Source organism: Rhinatrema bivittatum, chromosome 5 (assembly GCF_901001135.1).
Source record: "Rhinatrema bivittatum chromosome 5, aRhiBiv1.1, whole genome shotgun sequence".
NCBI classification, from domain to species: Eukaryota; Metazoa; Chordata; class Amphibia; order Gymnophiona; family Rhinatrematidae; genus Rhinatrema; species Rhinatrema bivittatum.
The window spans coordinates 337,075,490-337,094,432 of NC_042619.1; the positions used below are offsets into that span (position 1 = coordinate 337,075,490).

Sequence of the window (18,943 nt, forward strand, 5' to 3'; positions counted from 1 at the left end):
ATCCCCTTGGCTGTTGTACGGACTAGGTCGGATGCAGCATCCGTGAGGAACGAGAGAGAGGACTCCATGTCTGCTGCCGGAGCATTGTTCCTGACCTGTGACAAACAGGAACGCGTCACCACTGTGCAGCAGGTTGCGATTCGCAAAGACAGAGCTGCCACCTCAAATGTCTGTTTCAGGATGGCGTCCAGTCGCCGGTTGTGAGGTTCCTTGAGGGCCGCCCCCCCCCCCCCCAACTGGAATGGTAGTGCGCTTGACCACCGCGCTAACCAAGGCGTCCACCTGAGGGCACGCCAGCATCTCCTTGATTGCCGGATCCAGGGGGTACATGCCTATCAGGCCCCGACCCCCTTTGAATGAGGCCGCTGGTGCAGCCCATTCCAGATCTATCAGGTGCTGTGCGGCTTGCAAGAAGGGAAAATGGCGGGCTGTAGGACGAAGACCTTCCAGTAGAGGGTTCTGTGTAGATGGCACCGTAGTGCTGGGGCCTGTAATATCCAACTCCGCCAGGCACTGAGATACTAGGTCGGAGAGATCTTCCTTGGGGAAGAACCGCCTCATGGTTCGATATGGCTCAATCCCCGAGGGAAGTTCCCCCTCCTCGGAGGGTTCTGATTCGGTCTCCGAGACATCAGGGTCCGCCTGAACCGGACTCCCCGGAGGCGGGTGTGCTTGCCCACGATAAGGGCGCGAAGGTCCAGGGGCAGGATCCGCTGGAGCAGCAACAGGAGCAGCAGCAACAGCAACAGCAGGGCCTGGACGGGAAGCTGATTGCATCTGTACAAAGGCATGGATCCCCTTAAAGAGATCCACCCCGGAAATGAAAGTGGTCTCAAGCCTTCGGGGTACCAGGTCCCCCGGTATCCCAGGTTGTTCGAGACTGCCCGCGAGATCCGGGGTGGCCCCTGGGGAACTGTCAACAAACCTCGGTTGAGACTGGTCCTGGCCCGAGGCTCCCACTGCCTCCTCACATTGGGCACAAAGGGAGTCTGGCTCCTCGCTGTGCGTGGCCCTAAGCTGGCATGCTGAGCAGAGGCCGAGGGCTTTCACGCCGGAATCAGGAGGCGCCGCCGCCAAAGACGCCGGGGCGTCTGAATGTTCCATCGCTGAAAAATATGCGCTCAAGAATATGCGGCAGCAATATGCACTCAATACAATATATACTCAATAATATGCAGTCAGTAATATACGCTAAATGGTATACAACATACGCTCCAAATATGCGCTCAATACGATACAGGCGCCTATCATAGGCGCTCAATACCTTAACAAGGCCGACAAAATGGCGACCTCCGCGGCGTGCCGGATACAGGCAACGCCGCCGATCCTCGTACCTCGGAGACCAAAAGTAAGAGATGTACGCCTTACCTGATCCTCGGCGCTTCCTGGCTGAAACCTGGGCGGTCTCCGGCTGCGGGGGGAGAGGGGAAATACCTTCACCGCCGCGCTTGAGGAATGCACCCACTGCCTCCCAAGTCCACGCCGGGACCGAGGCGCCTCTTAGCCCGCCCAAGCCTCGCTTGGGGGCTGGGTCCCTGCCGTGATTCGGCCACCGGACCGAGGCCAAAACCTCTGAGGGATCGCGGAATTCACCCTGGGAAACTCAACTCGGGGAGGGACCGAATGGTATCACCGCAGGAGTGCGGGGCTCGATGTTCCTGTAGAAATTTAGTAAGTAGAAAGTAGAAAATAGAAAGTAGATTGGAAACATGCTCAGCGAGCGTGCAGGCTCTCCAAACTGCTTTGGAGACGGAAATTACTGAAGAGCTTCACTTCCTGTGGGGGTATATGTACCCGTGCTGACGTCAGATCCGTCTCCAACTGCTAGCACGAGCACACTATACCCACTTGTTCTGAGTCCATCTGGCTACACGACAGGAAATGGGTATTCCCAAAGGTATTCCTAGGGCAGAAGAAAAATTGATCCATCAAATTTAGGCAGCCAAATGGCAACCTTAAATCTCAGTAACTAAGTTTTAGCAGACGCAAACTATTGTGACTTAAATTGTGCCTAGTTAAGTTTTATCTGAATACCTTAGGTGCTCAAAGGCTGTCAAGTAAATTGGTCCATGTGTCACTGGACTGACTCCTTACTATCCCTTTATATTCACTGATAGAGAAGAGCCAGTCTGATGATCATGAGACTAAATCAGTTTCAGTGCAACAATTCCAAAATATGCAATGATTCCTATTGGTTTGGGCTAACATCAATATTACTAGTTTAATGTCAGTCAGAATCTCTATACAAAGAAGTGGAATTTAACAAAAGAACTATAAACATACTCTGGTCTCTCGGAAATGTGTCTCAAAGTCAATGTCATCCTCAAAGTTCAATTCAAAGATTTTCTTTGGTTTCTTTGTCCTGGTGGTTTTCTCCGAGTTATCACCCACTGCAGATGAGAAACACAAGGAATTCTTAGCTTTAGCAGTTCCAATAAGTTTGTAAGGCTCCTCAGAACAGAGCACCTTTATACTACATTATTACACAGCTAGAAAAAATTAGATGCCACTTTGTGAAAGACATTTGGATTCTATATTTTGTATGCTTGTATTATATAGGGTTCCATCCTGAAACAGGAAGCCTTGAAACACCTGTTAACCCCTTTGAGATTGAGAATGGGTCAGAACAAACTGACCTTTATTTGAATTACAAAATAGAAGTAGTATTGGCCCCCACTCTAGATCTGCAAATGGTACTAGAATCACAGCCTCCAAGAAGTGGAGCCTCTCCAGAGTAACTTTTATCGCTACCTCTTTTGAATATAACTCACAAGGGGCCACCGTAAAGGCATCAGATGGGTGTGACAAACTCTACACCATAACTGATCCAAACTGATATTATGTAGGTCCACTCCTGGTTCTAATGCAGAAGGTGAGCATTCACTGGGACCCCCTACAGAAAATACCCATTACGTCTGATTGAGATGACCAGGCAACTTCAGAGGTCCATGTGCTGGACCTCCTGCCCCTTGAAAACAAAATGGATTCCCTCCACAAATCTATTCAGCTGGCCTGAAGATTGCTTTCCATGTCTGTATCTCCTGGCCTCCTGAAAGCAACCACAGCATCTACTAGCCCAAGAAAATGAATGGGAGCTATCCTAGGGGAGCCTCTGAGCTTAGACTCTATCAGATCCTTCACCAGCTTATCTAAATCATTTCCAATGAATTTTTTCCCCTGAAAAGGAAAGTTTTTCAAGCCTTAGAGACTATATATCTGCTGCCTGGTTACATAACCACAGCAATTGTCTCACTAAAACCACTGTCTCAGCGGTAACTCAAACCAGATCACACATGGCATCTGCCACAAATATGGGCAACTCCAATCTGGCTGCCACCAGACTCTCCAGAAGCTGCTGCAGCCACCACACCAGAGCTCATGCCACCAAGACATTCTATTCATTCTCCTTGCTATGTCATCTCTTATTAGTGTTCCCTCGTCCTGGATGAGAAAGGTCGGACTGTCGCCCAGGGGAATCGTGTTGCGGATTGAGAGTCGTAGTAGGTAACTGTACAAAGGTTGCCTCGGCCATGCCGGCACAATTAGGATCAGATCCGCTTGGTCCTCGATGCATCTCTGGATTGTGTGAGAGATGAGTGGTATCGGGGGGAATGCATAGAATAGGTCGTTGACCAATCGATGAGAAAGGCGTCCGAAGCGAGACTGAGAGGGCTCTGGTAAACCGAGCAGAGGTTCTCAAAGTTTCCTGTTTTTCTCTGCTGCAAAGCGATCGATTGTAGGAAGATCCGATGCTGCAAAAAGATCCTGAGTTACTTCTGGATTCAATTCCCATTCGTGAGGACGAAAAATTCTGCTGAGCTTGTCTGCTATGGAGTTGTGAATTCCTGGCAGGTAGGTTGCCTGTAGAGAGATGGATTGTTGTTGGGGCCCACTCCAACATTAGTACGGTCTCCTTCCAGAGGTTCCATGAACCGAGCCCTCCTTCTTTGTTGATATAGAACATGGTCACTTGGTTGTCTGTGTGTACCATGACTATCGTTCCTTGTAGGGAACTTTCGAAGGGCGTTGCATACCGCTCTGCGCTCCAGGAGGTTGATATGGAGTGTCTTTTCGTAAGAGGTCCATAGACCTTGTGTTTGTAATGTTTCCAGATGAGCTCCCCAACGCGTTGAATCTCCATCTGTGGTGAGTATCACTTGATGTTGAAGGGGTCTTAGTGGTGAACCCGTGGTAAGTGTTGATTAAGGAAACAGGTGTGGACAGTGGTTGCAGATATTGAGTCCACTGGAGCTTAAGACCCCACTGTAGGTGGCGCATATGAAGACGAGTGTGCAGAACTACATAAATGGCTGCCGCCATATGTCCCAGAACAGTGAGGACTTGTCTAGTGTTGCATGAGTAGTAGTGGACCTTTGGGCCGGCCTGACGGAGAGAGAGGATGATGGGAGAAGGAGTCTCCGTGAAGAGAGCACAGGCCGGGAGGCGGATGCTGGTTGAGCGAGCAGGAGTTCTTCGCCCTGGAAGCCCGGATCCCCCCGGGAGGAGCCCCTGAGGATCTGAGCCACTGGGACTTAGGTGATCAAAGGCGGTGGCTTCACCCCGGAAGCCCGAGGCTCCCCCGGGAGGAGCCCATAGTAGCCCGGGCCGCTGGGACTTAGGCGAGCAGCAATCCGAAGAGGCGGTCCGAGGTCAAGGCAAGCGGCAGGCGAGCAGAGTCAGAGACAGGCAGAGTCAGTACCGGAGAAGCAAGCCGGAATGAGCAGGAAGGTTCGGAACTAGAGCCAAGGCAGGAATCAAGGCAGGAGGAGAAGAACTGGAACTGAAATGGAGGTTCGAACCTGGGACTGGAACTGAAGATGAGGGTCCGGACCTGGTACTGTAACTGGGACTGAAGACAAGGATTCGAGCCAGGAACTGGAACTGAAGACAAGGAGTCGAGTCTGGAGCTGGAACTGAAGACAGAATCCCAAGAGAACACAGACAACGTCCGCAGCACACAGCAACAAGAAGGCAGGTAACCTTGTTGCAAGGCCCCAATTGAGGGCAGAGGCCGGCTTTAAATATCTGCCGGCGTCTGACGTCACGAAAGGGGTGGCCCACGATCCGGTGGGAAAAGTCCTTTAAATTGCCTCCAATCGCGCACGCGACTAGGAGGGGAGGGGCCATGTTCAGAGACTCGGCGGCGTCTCCCTCGTGGAGACGCCGAACAGGCCGTGCAGGCCCGCCCGGATGCGGCGCACCGGCTGACGGACCCCGGACCCGGAGCCCCGGAAAACGAGGTAAGGTCCCGGTTGCCAGCGCTGCGACCGGGACCGCAACAATAGCCCACTTCTTACGCCCCCTCTTAGAAGGCCCAGGTTTACCGGGATGCTGAAGGTGGAACTGCTGTAGGAGAGATTTATCTAAGATGTTACGGGCTGGTTCTCCTGTGTTCTCCTCAGGACCGCAGCCTTCCCAGGATAGCAGGTACTCCCAGCGTCGAAGATGAAAGCGGACATCAAGGACCTCCCGGACTTGGTAGATGGACGGGCATGTCAGTGTTGTCGGGTGTCAGTGGTGACGGGCGTGTCAGTGGTGTCGGGAACCTGTCGATGATACCTGGAGAGAATGAGAGGCTTTAGCAGAGAAACATGGAATACATTTTGTATGCGCATGGAAGATGGCAGGCGGAGTCGGTAGGACACTGATCCTACACGCTCAGCAATTCGGAACGGACCACAATATCTTGGGGCCAATCTTCGGGATGGAAGTCGAAACTGAATGTTTCTGGTGCTGAGCCAAACTCGGTCTCCAGGGAGGAAGATGGGTGCTGACTGGCGATGTCGGTCTGCCCATCTCTTTGTGGCTTTAGCTGCTCTGGCGAGTTTACGTTGAATGGATGTCCACAGAGAACGTAGCTGTCGAGCCGAGAGTTGAACTGCTGGCAAGACGGTAGGCAGCGACATAGGCAGTGGTGGTTTTAACTGTTTACCAAAAACAGTTAAAAAGGGTGAACTCCCTGTGACCGAATGGGTATGATTAATGTATGAGAATTCGGCCCTTGGTAGTAACCTCACCCAATTATCTTGTCTCTCATTGGCGAAAGAACGGAGGAAGGTGTTCAGGGAACGATTGGTTCATTCTGTTTGTCCATTGCTCTGGGGGTGAAAAACGGTAGACAGATTGAGTTGCACACTGAACTTCCTGCACAACGCCCTCCAGTAATGGGCGGTGAACTGGGGTCCCCAATCGGAAACGATGTCTTGTGGAAGATCGTGGATTCTAAGGACGTGCTGCACGAATAGTTGAGTCAACTCAGGTGCAAATGGTAATTTAGGAAGCGGGATGAAGTGGGCCATTTTGGAGAACCGGTCCACGGTTACCCAGATGACCGTGTTTCCCTCAGAGGCTGGAAGATCCACCACAAAATCAGTGGCGATATGGGTCCAAGGCTCCACCGGTATGGGCAATGGTTGAAGTAGGCCCCAGGGCTTCCCAACTCACGGCTTCTGTGTCTCGCAGGTGGGGCAAGAGTCAAAGGTATGGACGTCCCGTCTCACGGTCGGCCACCAGTAGAATCGATTTATCAAGTCGAGAGTTCTTTCGCGACCCGCGTATCCCCCTGTGAGAGAGTGTCATGGGCCCATACCAAAACTCCTCTCTGTGAGCGTCGAGGAACCACCATTCTCCCTTGAGAGCTAACAGAGGTGTTGGATAGATTGATTCTTGCAGGATCTAGAATATACTGTGGTTGATCTTCGTTCTCTTACAGGTCTGCAGTGTGGGATAGAGCATCTGCTCGCACGTTCTTGTACGCAGGCCGGTAGCGCAGCACAAAGTTGAAACGATTAAAGAACAGGGATCAACGAGCCTGCCTAGGATTTCGGCGCTGGGCTTGGCATAAAAACTCCAGATTCTTATGATCCGTGTATACAGTAATAGGGTAGACGGTTCCCTCTAGCCATTGTCTCCACACCTCGAAAGCAAGCTTGATGGCCAGGAGTTCTTTGTCACCAATGCTGTAATTGCTTTCGGCTGCAGAGAATTTCCTGGAGAAGTATGAACACGGCAGTAGCTTCCCGGAGCTAGTACTTTGACTAAGTACTGCCCCTACAGCAACATTGGATGCGTCCACTTCTACTACAAATGGGCGAAGAGGGTCAGGGTGATGAAGGCAGATATCTTGTAGGAAGGCCTCTTTGAGGGTCTCAAATGACTGGCAGGCTGATTCTGGCCAATCCACAGCGTCAGCTCCCCTCCAGGTGAGGGCGGTGAGCGGGGCCACCTTGCAGGAGTAGTATGGAATAAAGTGTCTGTAAAAATTTGCAAAGCCGAGAAAGCGCTGTAAGGCTTTTAGCCCTCTCGGGCGCGGCCAATCCCTAATTGCGGCTACCTTCTCAGGGTCCATCTGGAATCCGGTGTCGGACACTATGTAACCCAAAAAAGGGAGAGAATCTTTTTCAAAGTAGCATTTTTCTAGCTTTGCATATAAGCAGTTATCTCTGACGATTTGTACAACCCGTCGCACATGCTGACGATGGGAAGAGAGATCACGTGAGTAAATTAGGACGTCGTCCAAATATACGATGATGGAGGTATGCAATAAGTCACGTAGTATCTTGTTCATGAGATGTTGGAATACTGCCGGGGCATTACACAGTCCAAAAGGCATAACGAGGTACTCATAGTGCCCGTCCCGGGAATTAAAGGCAGTCTTCCACTCGTCACCTGGGCGGATACAAACTAAGATTATAGGCACCTCGTAAATCCAATTTTGTGAAGATCTTAGCTCCTTTCAATCTATCCAGGAGTTCCGGAATCAGCGGAAGCGGGTAGCAATCCCATTTCGTAATTGCATTGAGGCCCCAATAATCGATGCATGGCCTTAAGGACCCATCCTTTTTACCCACGAAAAAGAATCCTGCCCCCGCAGGTGACTTGGACGGACGGATGAATCCTCTTGCCAGGTTCTCTGCAATATACTCTGACATAGCTCGAGTCTCAGGTAATGATAGCGGGTATACTCTCCGACGAGGTGGAGTCGTCCCGGGTAGAAGGTCTATGGCGCAATCGAATGGGTGATGCTGGGGTAAAATCTCTGCTTTCTTTTTGGAGAAAATGTCAGCAAAGTCCGCATATGGAGCCGGAGGAACCACTGTAGCATGTAGAAGAGGCAGGCCTGGTGCTCTTGGAACCTTTAAGCAGTTGGAGAAGCAGAATGGACTCCACTTAGTGATCTGTAACATCTCCCATTGAATAACAGGAGAATGCTTTTGTAACCAAGGTAACCCTAGCACCATGGGGTAGATGGCCTTCTCCAGGACCAAGAAGGCAATCTCCTCCGAATGGATCGCCCCAGTGCGTAAGGTTTTAGGCTCTGTGGAAGCGGAGATGCTCCCTGGAAGGAGTGTTCCCCAAATGGACGTAATCCGCAGCGGAACTTCCCGGGGAACCGTGGGAATCTGCAGCTGGCGTACAAGATCCTCCAGAATGAAATTACTTCCTGCCCCTGAGTCCAGGAAAGCGAGAGTCTCAAAAGACTCGCCAGGGTATTCCAAAGTGACTGGTACGGTACATTGAGGAGCAGCATTGGCACAACCTAGGAGTAGCTCCTCACGACCTCCTAGGCTCTGGCGTTTTCCAAGCGCTCTTTACAGCGAGCCAAAAAGTGGCCCTTCTGGCCACAATAAAGGCATAAGCCCAGGGTTCAACGGCATTGCCTCTCCTCCGCCGAGAGTGGCATGCATCCGAACTGCATGGGCTCTTCGATGGCTACCTCATGACTTGCGACCCAGAAGCAGGGACAGAGGTTAACGGTCTGGTGAATGCAGGAGCCAGTGGTACTGTATGCCGCACCGGTCAGCCCTCCTTAGCCCTCTGTTGGATCCGGTCAATTCGCCCCGCTAAATCTATGAGAGCGTTAATATCTTCTGGGATGTCAAGGGCGGCCAGGTCATCCTTGATGCGCCCTGCCAGTCCTTCCAGGAACACTCCTCGAAGGCTATCGTCCTGCCATCCTACTTCAAGGGCTAGAATACGAAAGTCTATGGCGAAGTCGGCCAGAGAACGGGATCCTTGGCGTAGTTGTAGCAACTCGGAGGTGACCGTGGTCAGACGACCCGGCTCGAAGGTCTATTTAAAGCTGGAGATGAACTGCGGCAAATTGTTGAGCAGGGGGTCATTTCACTCCCAGAGCGGAGAGGCCCTTCCCATCCAACAAGGACAGGATATAAGCTACCTTTACAGAGTCCGTCGGGAACTGGCTGGGCAATAGAGAGAACCGGATGAAACAATGGTTTAGAAACCCGCGGCAGGTCTTGGCCTCCCCGGAATAGCGTGATGGTGCGGGTAATTGAGTAGGTGGTCCAATGTTCACCACAGGAGCAGGCAGCGGAGCTTGAGGCAGATCCAGAGGTGTGGCATCCAGTCGATTGGCAAGACGCTCCACCGTGGCAGCAAACACATCCAAGCAGTGCTGTTGCTGTTGTATTCGTTGGGCCATTCCGGGAATGGCTTGAAGACCAGCCTGATCCACCGGGTCCATGGCCTTGCAAACTGTTGCACGAGTAGCAGTGGACCCTTGGGCTGGCCTGACGGAGAGAGAGGATATTTATTTTATTTTATTTAAGGTTTTTTTATACCGGCATTCAAGAACTCATTCTCATCATGTCGGTTTACAGAAAACAGGGGTGCAAAAATATAACCGAAAACATAAATAAACGTGGAGAAGAGAAGCAGTTACAATTAACAAGGGTTCATGAACTGGGATTATAAGAAATAAAAGAGATAGAGGAGGATAATTATATACAAGTGTACAATGTAAATAAGGATGATGGGAGAAGGAGTCTCCGTGAAGAGAGCACAGGCCGAGAGGCAGATGCTGGTTGAGCGAGCAGGAGCTCTTCGCCCTGGAAGCCCGGATCCCCTCGGGAGGAGCCCCTGAGGATCCGAGCCGCTGGGACTTAGGTGATCGAAGAAGGAGGCTTCACCCTGGAAGCCCGAGGCTCCCCCAGGAAAAGCCCGTAGGAGCCCAGGCCGCTGGGACTTAGCCGAACAACAATTAGAAGAGGCGGTCCGAGGTCAAGGCAGGCGAGCAGAGTCAGAGACAGGTAGAAGTCAGTACCGGAGACGCAAGCCGGAATGAGCAGGAAGGTCCGGAACTGGAACCAAGGCAGGAATCGGGGCAAGAGGAGAAGAACTGGAACTGAAATGGAGGTTCGAACCTGGGACTGGAACTGAAGACGAGGGTCTGGGTCCTGGTACTGTAACTGGGACTGAAGACAAGGATTCGAGCCAGGAACTGGAACTGAAGACAGAATCCCAAGAGAACACAGACAACGTCCGCAGCACATAGCAACAAGAAGGCAGGTAACCTTGTTGCAAGGCCCCGATTGAGGGTAGACACCGGCTTTAAATATCTGCCGGTGTCTGACATCACGAAAAGGGCGGCCCGCAATCCGGCGGGAAAAGTCCTTAAAATTGCCTCCCCTCACGCGCGCGCCTAGGAGGGGAGGGGGGCCATGTTCAGAGACTCGGCGGAGTCTCCCTCGTGGAGATGCCGAACAGGCCGTGCAGGCCCACCTGGACCCGGAGCCCCGGAAGACGAGGTAAGGTCCCGGTTTCCAGTGCTGCGACCAGGACCGCAACAGTCGAGCTGGCACTGTTGCACTGTGAAGTACAGTTGTAGAAAGTGCTGAGAGCACTAGGGCTCTCAGGTGAGGTAGGAAAGCCTGGTCTTGGATCGTATCGATATAGGCTCCTATGAACTGTAAAGTTTGAGTGGGTTCCAGTTTCGATTTCTCGTAATTGATCAGAAGGCCTAGATTGTCTAGGCAAGAGATTGTTTGTAGAAAACCGTGCCGGAGCAGAGTTGGATTGGATGCTACTATGAGCCAATCATCCAGAGAAGGAAATATTTGCACCTTCTGACGACGAAGGTGCGCCGCCGCCACTGCCATGCGTTTGCTGAAAACTCGGGGGGCTGAAGCCAGGCCAAATGGAAGAACTTTGTATTGGAAATGTTGGTTGTCCACCTGGAAACATAGGTAAGACCAGGAACTGGGGTGAACTGGTATGTGAGCATATGCATCTTTCAAATCCAGCGAGCACATCCAATCCCCGGGCTGAAGAAGGGGAAGAATGGACTTGAGGGACGTCATTTTGAATTTCTCCTTGTGGAGGTATTTGTTGAGGGAACGTAGATCCAAAATTGGTCGTAAACCTCCTGTTTTCTTGGGAATCAGGAAATATTGGGAATAGAAGCCCTGATGGTATTCGTGGGAAGGTAGCCTCTGAATACAGTGATTTTGCAGAAGAAGTTGGATTTCCTGTATGATATGCTCTTTTTGAGTTTTGTATTTTTGGGGCACTCAGTGTGGGAGGTTCGGGAGGGATGAGAAATTGAGGGCATGGCCCTTCTGTATTATCGATAAAACCCATTGGTCTGTCATAATCTGATTCCAGGCTGGAAGATATTTTGACAACCTTCCTCCCACAGGTAGTGACGGTGGCTTCATAATCTTTAAAAACTGGACTCAGCCTTGGTGGGTTGAGGATCGGCCTGCTGCCGTGGCTGTCTTGGATTTCAAGTACGTTGACGTGGAGGCTGCTGTTGATAAGTCTGTTGTCTTGATGGTTGAGTGTACTGAGGCTTGTAATATGCGTAAGGTTTAAAGGTCTTATAGGAAGAACTACGATAAGATGTTGAGACAGAGTATTGACGTCTAGAAGAACTTGGACGTTGCGGTGATGTCAAAGACAGAACAGCAGTCTTTTGTTCCTTCAGTTTAGTCACCGTATTAGTGAACTGGTCACCAAACACATTTTCTGGTCGACATGGTAAGTTTACTAACTTATCGTGAACATCGTCTCGTATGGCACTAGTTCACAGCCATGCAAGTCGTCTGGCTGCCAAGGCATTTGCTGAGTTCTTAGATGACACATCAAAGCCTTCGTAGACAGATCTTAATAAGTGACGCAACCCTTCCTCAAGGTTATAGTATTGAGGAGGTAAGGAATTATCTGCAGAGGATTGCTGTAAATGTGTTTGCAAAGCTTGCAGATTCTCAAATAGATATTGTGTTATGTAAAACTGATGGTTTTGAATGCGAGTGTTGAGCATCGCAGAGGAGAATGATTTCTTTGCAAAGTCATCTAATATTTTATTATCTTTAGTCGGCGGAGTATTGGCATGAATTCTGGATTTATGAGCCTTTTGCATTGCCAACTCAACTACCACTGATTGATGTGGAAGTTGAACAGTAGTATAAGAAAGGAGACTCATTCATTCGGTACTAACGGTCAATCTTGCAAGATGTTGGAGGAATTGTCAAGGGAGTATCCCAAGATTTCTCAATTAAAGCTGGCAAAGCTGTGTGTTGTGATACAGCCACTGGCTCAGCTGGCATATCTAAAATTTTTAGGATGCCTAACATCTCGTCGAGGATCTGGTAGCCTCTTGGTCTGTACGTTGAGGAATTGCCCTACCTTTTCCGACGGAAGGATAAAATAAAAAGAAAGCGGTAAGCCCGCCCTCTGAGGCCAGTCGTCATTGCAGGTGCCCCGGAGCCCTTTAAAGGGCAAGAGACGGCACTAGGCATCGTGCGCCTAAGGAGCGCGACAACGGGCCCTGCCCCTTTGTGCGCCCCTTTGTGCGCACCGGAACGCGGATTAGCAAGCCTCCCTTCCCGCTAGCAATCGGAATTCTCTCAGGCTCAAGCTCTCCTGCAGACGGACACGCACCTAACTACTTATCCTGCTCCCAGCTTTCCAGCACTCAGTCTCTCTCTCAGACTCCAGCCAAGCCCCAGCTCCCTAGCAGACGGACACTCACTCAACACTCTCAAGCTGACGGACACTCTCAAGCAGCTCTTAACACTCTCATCCAGCCCCCCCCCCCCCCCCCCCCCCAAAGCACTCAACCTCTCGCTCAGACTCCAGCCAAGACCCAGCTCTCCAGCAGAAGGACCCTCACTCATCACTCTCAAGCAGTCGGACGCTCCCTCATCACTCTCAAGCAGCTCTCAACACTCAAGCAGCTCTCCAGCAGACGGACGCCTGTGAATTTCCCATTAAATAAGCCTCCCATTTCAACATCTTCAAATACTAGCTCAGACATTAAATAAGCCTCCCCTCATTACATTCATTGAGAAAGCACTATGCAAACCTTCCCTATCCCTATCATATATCATCGCCACCTTCTTCACACAAAGTCTTCACATCAACTCCCGAGCCATACAACTAGATCACTCATCCCAATCATGACTTTCCCCCTCACGCAGCTGTTAGGACTTTTGATATTCTCTCTAACCCTCATCAATGCACAGTCACTGAAAGAAAACTCACATCCTTAACGACTATCTCTTGGACTCAAAGCCAGACATCTGTGCCATTACGGAAACCTGGTTCAAAAGCACAGACATAGCCTTGATAAATCAATTACTGATAAACCTATATGACATTTTCTTAATTCCCAGACAAAAAAAAAAAAAAAAAGAGGTGGCGGTCTTCTCCTAGACACCAAAAAAGAATTCAGATTCAGCCTTCAACCAGTCAAGACCTCCACCAAACTCGAACTAGGTCTTTTCAAATCTAAGCATCTTCAAATTCTACTAGTATATGCCCCGCCAGGACTGCTAGACACCGATGCCTCCCCCCTATAGTGTTTAGCTATAGCTAAACACATCAACTCGGACACGTCAACTATGATACTGGGGGACTTCAACCTCCATGTCGACACCTCACCACCAACCCCCAACTATGAAGCCTTCATCACCACACTCGGGGCTATGGGCTTTGAATAAATCATCGATAAACCTACTCATAAAGCAGGACACACGCTCGACCTCATCTTCATAAACTCCTGCATATCATACAATAATATGCCAGACTGCAACCCTGTTCTCTGGTCAGACCATTCACTGATATCAGCAACCCTCACGACTCAAGGAAACCTTAATCTCCCCTCAGCCCCACTCTACCATCCACTTCAGGAAAACATCTGCATCCGACACTCTCAGTGAACACCTTTCCAAAGAACTCCCCAGCCTGGATACCACCAACCCCAACTCAGCCCTTCTATCCTGGCACAATATCACAGAGTCAATAGCTAATAAACTATGCCCCAAAGCATAAAAATAATCAACACGACACATAAAAGGAAACAACCCTGGTTCTCCCCAGAACTTAAGCGGATGAAACAAGACCTCAGACACAAGGAAGGCAAACGGCAAAAGGCCCCCAACACCACGACACTGTCCGACTATAAGCGCTCCCTCTATCTCTACAGGAAAGCCATCCTGCAGACAAAAAGAGACTTCTATGCCAGCAGAATTCACAATCTACAATTTGATGCCAGGGCCCTGTTCTCCTACGTTTCCCAACTCACAAAATCCTCTGCCCCTGCTATCCCAGACGACCAAGCTCAATCCAAAGCTAATGAGCTAGCACTCCTCTTTCAGGAAAAAATTGCAAACACACTAGTGCTCCTCCCCACCAACACAACCCCTCCCCCCCTAAACTCCAACACCCCATCTCACTCTGGAACCACCCTTGACACCTTCGAACCCACAGCCCCCTTGGAGATAGAGTCTTTACTAAGAGGTTGAAACCATCCAGCCACCTGTCAGACCACATTCCAACCACACTACTGCTGCTCATTCCGGACACTATCTCCAGACCTTTGGCCGACATCATAAACTGCTCACTATCCCAAGGAATCTACCCTGACAGGCTAAAAACTGCTTCCCCTTCTGAAGAAACCCAACATGGATACAAGAGAACTCTCCAATTTCCACCCCATCTCTAATCTCCCTTTTCTTGCTAAACTTACGGAGAAATTGGTAAATACACAACTCTCAGACTACCTGGAGGAAAACAAAATCCTCTACCCATCCCAATACGGCTTCCGTAAATCACTCAGCACAGAAACCCTCCTAATCTCCCTCTCAGACCAAATCCTCATGGGCCTAGACAAAGGACTCTCATTCCTGCTAGTCCTTCTAGATATTTCTGCTGCCTTTGACACCATGAACCACGCCATCCTACCGAATCGCCTCTCAGACATCGGGTTATCAGGACCAGTTCACAGATGGTTCAACTCCTTCCTCAACAACAGAAGCTTCAAAGTCAAAATTAATAACAAAGAATCTCCCGACACCAAATCAGATTTAGGCGTACCCCAAGGCTCTGTCACCTACAGTCTTCAATATCTACCTCCTGCTCCTCTGTCAGTTGCTCATAAACCTAAAATTAATACACTACCTCTACGCAGATGACGTACAGATTCTGATCCCCCATAACAGAATCCTTCCATAAAACACTCTCCTACTGGGAAAACTGCCTCCACTCCATAAACCGCCTCCTCTCCAACCTGAACCTGGTTCTCAATATGGCCAAGACCGAACTCCTTCTCATCTCCTCCGTCCACACGGTCCTAACTTATCAGACACCCCCCAGCACCCAGATCACACAAGTAAGAGACCTAGGAGTAATCCTCGACAACCATCTGAATCTAAAGAAATCCATTAACACCACAACTAAGGACTGTTTTTATAAACTGCAAGTTCTAAAGGTTCAAACCCCTCCATTTCCAGGATTTTAGGACTGTCCTCCAAGCCACGCTCTTCTCCAAGACTGACTACTGCAATGCCCTCCTCCTTGGGCTCCCCATCTCCTCCAGAATGCAGCAGCTAGAATCTTAACCAACACCAACCGGGGAACACACATCACTCCCATCCTCCGGAACCTGCATTGGCTGCCAATAAAATACAGAATCTTGCACACGTTCCTCACCACAATCCACAAATCCATCCACAATCAGCTACAACTAGACCTTCAGATCCCACTCAAACTATACTCATCCTCAAGACCCATCAGAGAAGCTTATAAAGGAACCTTTCAAGTCCCCCCTACTAAAGCCACATGTCTATCAACTACCAAAGAACGAGCATTCTCCACAGCAGGTCCTGCCATTTGGAATAACATGCCTCCAGAACTCAGACTGGAACCCTGCCCTCTAACCTTTTGAAAAAAACTTAAGACTTGGTTTTTCCTTCAAGCCTTCCCTTAACTTTCCAAACCGTCAATATACTACCTAATCAGACTCCTTACCTGACTAGACGCCCCGCCTAGTTTCAATGTTATGTTTCTCTTTAGTTCTGCTGTCCTTTGTCTCCAGCTATCCTAGCCCCCAAGTTCTATCTCCCTGTTCTATGTAACTTTGCCTCTTGTTAAATGGTTTATTAAGTTTAGACCCCTTGTTCCATGTAAACCGATCTGATATGAATCTATTCATGAAGGTCGGTATAGAAAAGTGTTAAATAAATAAATAAATAATGGTTGTTCCGGAACTGCTTTTGGTATGGAAGGTTGCAGTTTTGGAGGCAAAGCAGATTTCTCTATTGATTCTGGAAATTAAGTCAGAAGAGATAATTCCCCTGATATATAACGCATTATACAGAGAGAAAGTGACCTCAAACCATTCACCACATAGGCATCTATTCATACACCTACTTTTCTGGCGGGGTCGGAAACGCCAGTGTTCAGGGCCTGCCCACATGGACATGGTGCGGGGACTGAAGTAGGAATATTCTCCAGGCTTTGTAGACAAGTGGAGGCACATGGTCCCAACATCTCCCTCACCAATAGGGATTACTTGCTTACTGAAAAAGACAAAGAAGTGGGCTAAATTCAGTTAACTATTCTAAAGAGATATTAAGTTCCATTTTTATTTTTTTTTTTACTATCAATTTTCTTTCTTTTAACACCAACAGTACCAATGGGATGGTATAATAGACAAAATGAACAAAAGCAAGTTTGCTTACCGTAAATGGTGTTTTCCATAGACAGCACGATAAATTAGCTATTACATGTGGTGTGATGTCATCCGACGGACCTCCCCTAGCTAGTAGAGTTTTTGCTCTATACAGCATGTGCAGAAATTCCTGCATGGGCATTGCCTCATGAGCCCCTTCAGTCGATTTTAGAGCTAAGTTTAGCTAGGTAATTGACTCCTTGGAGAGGTGGGCAGGTATTTAATATGCTCAATTCATCCTATCTGCAGAAAATACTGTTTACAATGAGCAAGCTTGTTTTTTCTGTTGATAAGCACAGCTGAATTAGCCAGCACATGTGGAGAGTCTCAAGCTATTCAAACAATTTGAATCCTATCTTTATAAAAGAGAACAAGTTAGGATTGGAGAATCTTTCTCCCTTGATTTACTCTTCCATCTGGGGTGCCACAAGGATAAGTGTTGTCTGCCGCTTTATATAATGTATATATGCGATTACTGTGTACCCTATTAGATCAAATTTCTATTACGTTTAGAATGAATGCAGAGGACATACCTTCCTGTTGATATTTCCCCACAAGCCAACTTGAAGTTGATTATTAAGACAGTTGAAATCATCAATAATTGGATGTACGAAAATCATCTTAAGTTGAATGTTGATAAAAATGAAATAATTTGCTTTTCAAGAGACGATTATTTGCAAAAACATAATTATCAATTCCTTCACTGTTTTGGGAAGGGATATTTGTTTTTAAACCCGTAGTTTGAAATTTGCGTTTTCTAATCGATTCTCAATTATTTTTTCCACAAGTCTATCACATTTTGAGGGTGGGTTTTTAGAAATTGCATTTTCTCAGACATCTATAATATAATCCTGGAAAAGGATGATTTTCAGACAATAGTGCAATCTTGTGTTTACAGTGATTGACTACTGCAATTCTTTATTTGTTGGTTTACTGGCATCCACCATCCATCCTTTACAGTTGTTGCAGCATTCAGCTGCTCGTCTAATTTTGGGGAGCCATAGATGGTATCATCTGTCCCCTTTTAATTGAGCTCCATTGGCTTCCCGTCAGCAGGCAAGTAGAATTTAAAATGCTGATGTTTATTTCTAAAGATTTTAATGTTGAGGGGCACGGGTACATATACCCCCACAGGAAGTGTAGCAATTCAGTAATCTTCCTTGCAAAAGCTGTAGCTGACCGATCGTTTAAATGAACAGGATTACCCTGACCAATTGATGGTAGCTGGAGACCGCCAGTGTTCTCAACCGGAAGGCGTTGACACCCGGCAGGGTGGATGCCCTATTATAAGCAAAGCATGGCTTACCGTGAGTCGGCGAATCCCCATGTATACCGGCAGCCGGGCGGGATGCTGAGTCCATCTGCATACACTAAGGAAAAGGAGATTATCAGTTAAGTAATCTCTACATTTCCTAGCGTATAGCAGATGGACACAAAACAAGTGGGATGTACAAAAGCTACTCCCGAACTGGACGGGAGGCTGCCCGAGGACCGTGTAGGATTGCCCTCGCAAATGCTGTGTCCTCCCTGGCCTGGACGTCCAGACGGTAGAATCTGGAGAAGGTATGGAGGGAGGACCACGTCGCCGCTTTACATATCTCTGCAGGCGACAGCATCCTAGTTTCTGCCCAGGAAGCCGCTTGCACTCTGGTGGAATGAGCCTTGACCTGTAGAGGTGGTGGTTTTCCTGCCTCTACGTAGGCCGCCTTGATAATTTCTTTGATCCAGCGGGCGATGGTGGGCCGTGAGGCCGCTTCCCCTTGCTTCTTCCCGCTGTGAAGTACGAACAGATGGTCCGTCTTTCGTACTGCTTCTGACAGTTCCAAGTATCTGGCCAGTATTCTGCCGATGTCGAGGTGACGCAGTATTCGACCTTCTTCTGACTTCTTCAAACCTGCCGTAGATGGCAAGGATATGGTTTGGTTGAGGTGAAAGTGTGAGACCACTTTGGGTAAGAAGGAAGGAACCGTGCGAAGATGGATAGCTTCTGGAGTGATTCTGAGAAACGGATCACGGCAGGACAGTGCTTGTAGCTCTGAGATGCGGCGTGCGGAACACACAGCCAGTAAGAACACCATCTTCAAGGTTAACAAATGGAGAGACAGGCCTCGAAGGGGCCTGAAGGCGGATCCCGCTAGAAATTCCAACACTAGGTTGAGGTTCCACAAGGGCACTGGCCACTTCAGTGGT

The 18,943-nt window shown here is 49.0% G+C and overlaps 1 protein-coding gene across 1 annotated transcript in view; it reads right to left on the reverse strand.

Annotated features, from left to right (window-relative positions):
* Positions 1-18,943, reverse strand: part of NCAPH (non-SMC condensin I complex subunit H) — a 704,755-nt gene that overhangs the window by 217,583 nt on the left and 468,229 nt on the right. The window contains 2 exon segments of the mRNA XM_029604457.1: positions 2,284-2,390; positions 16,453-16,601. Coding sequence (XP_029460317.1) covers positions 2,284-2,390; positions 16,453-16,601 — 256 coding nt within the window.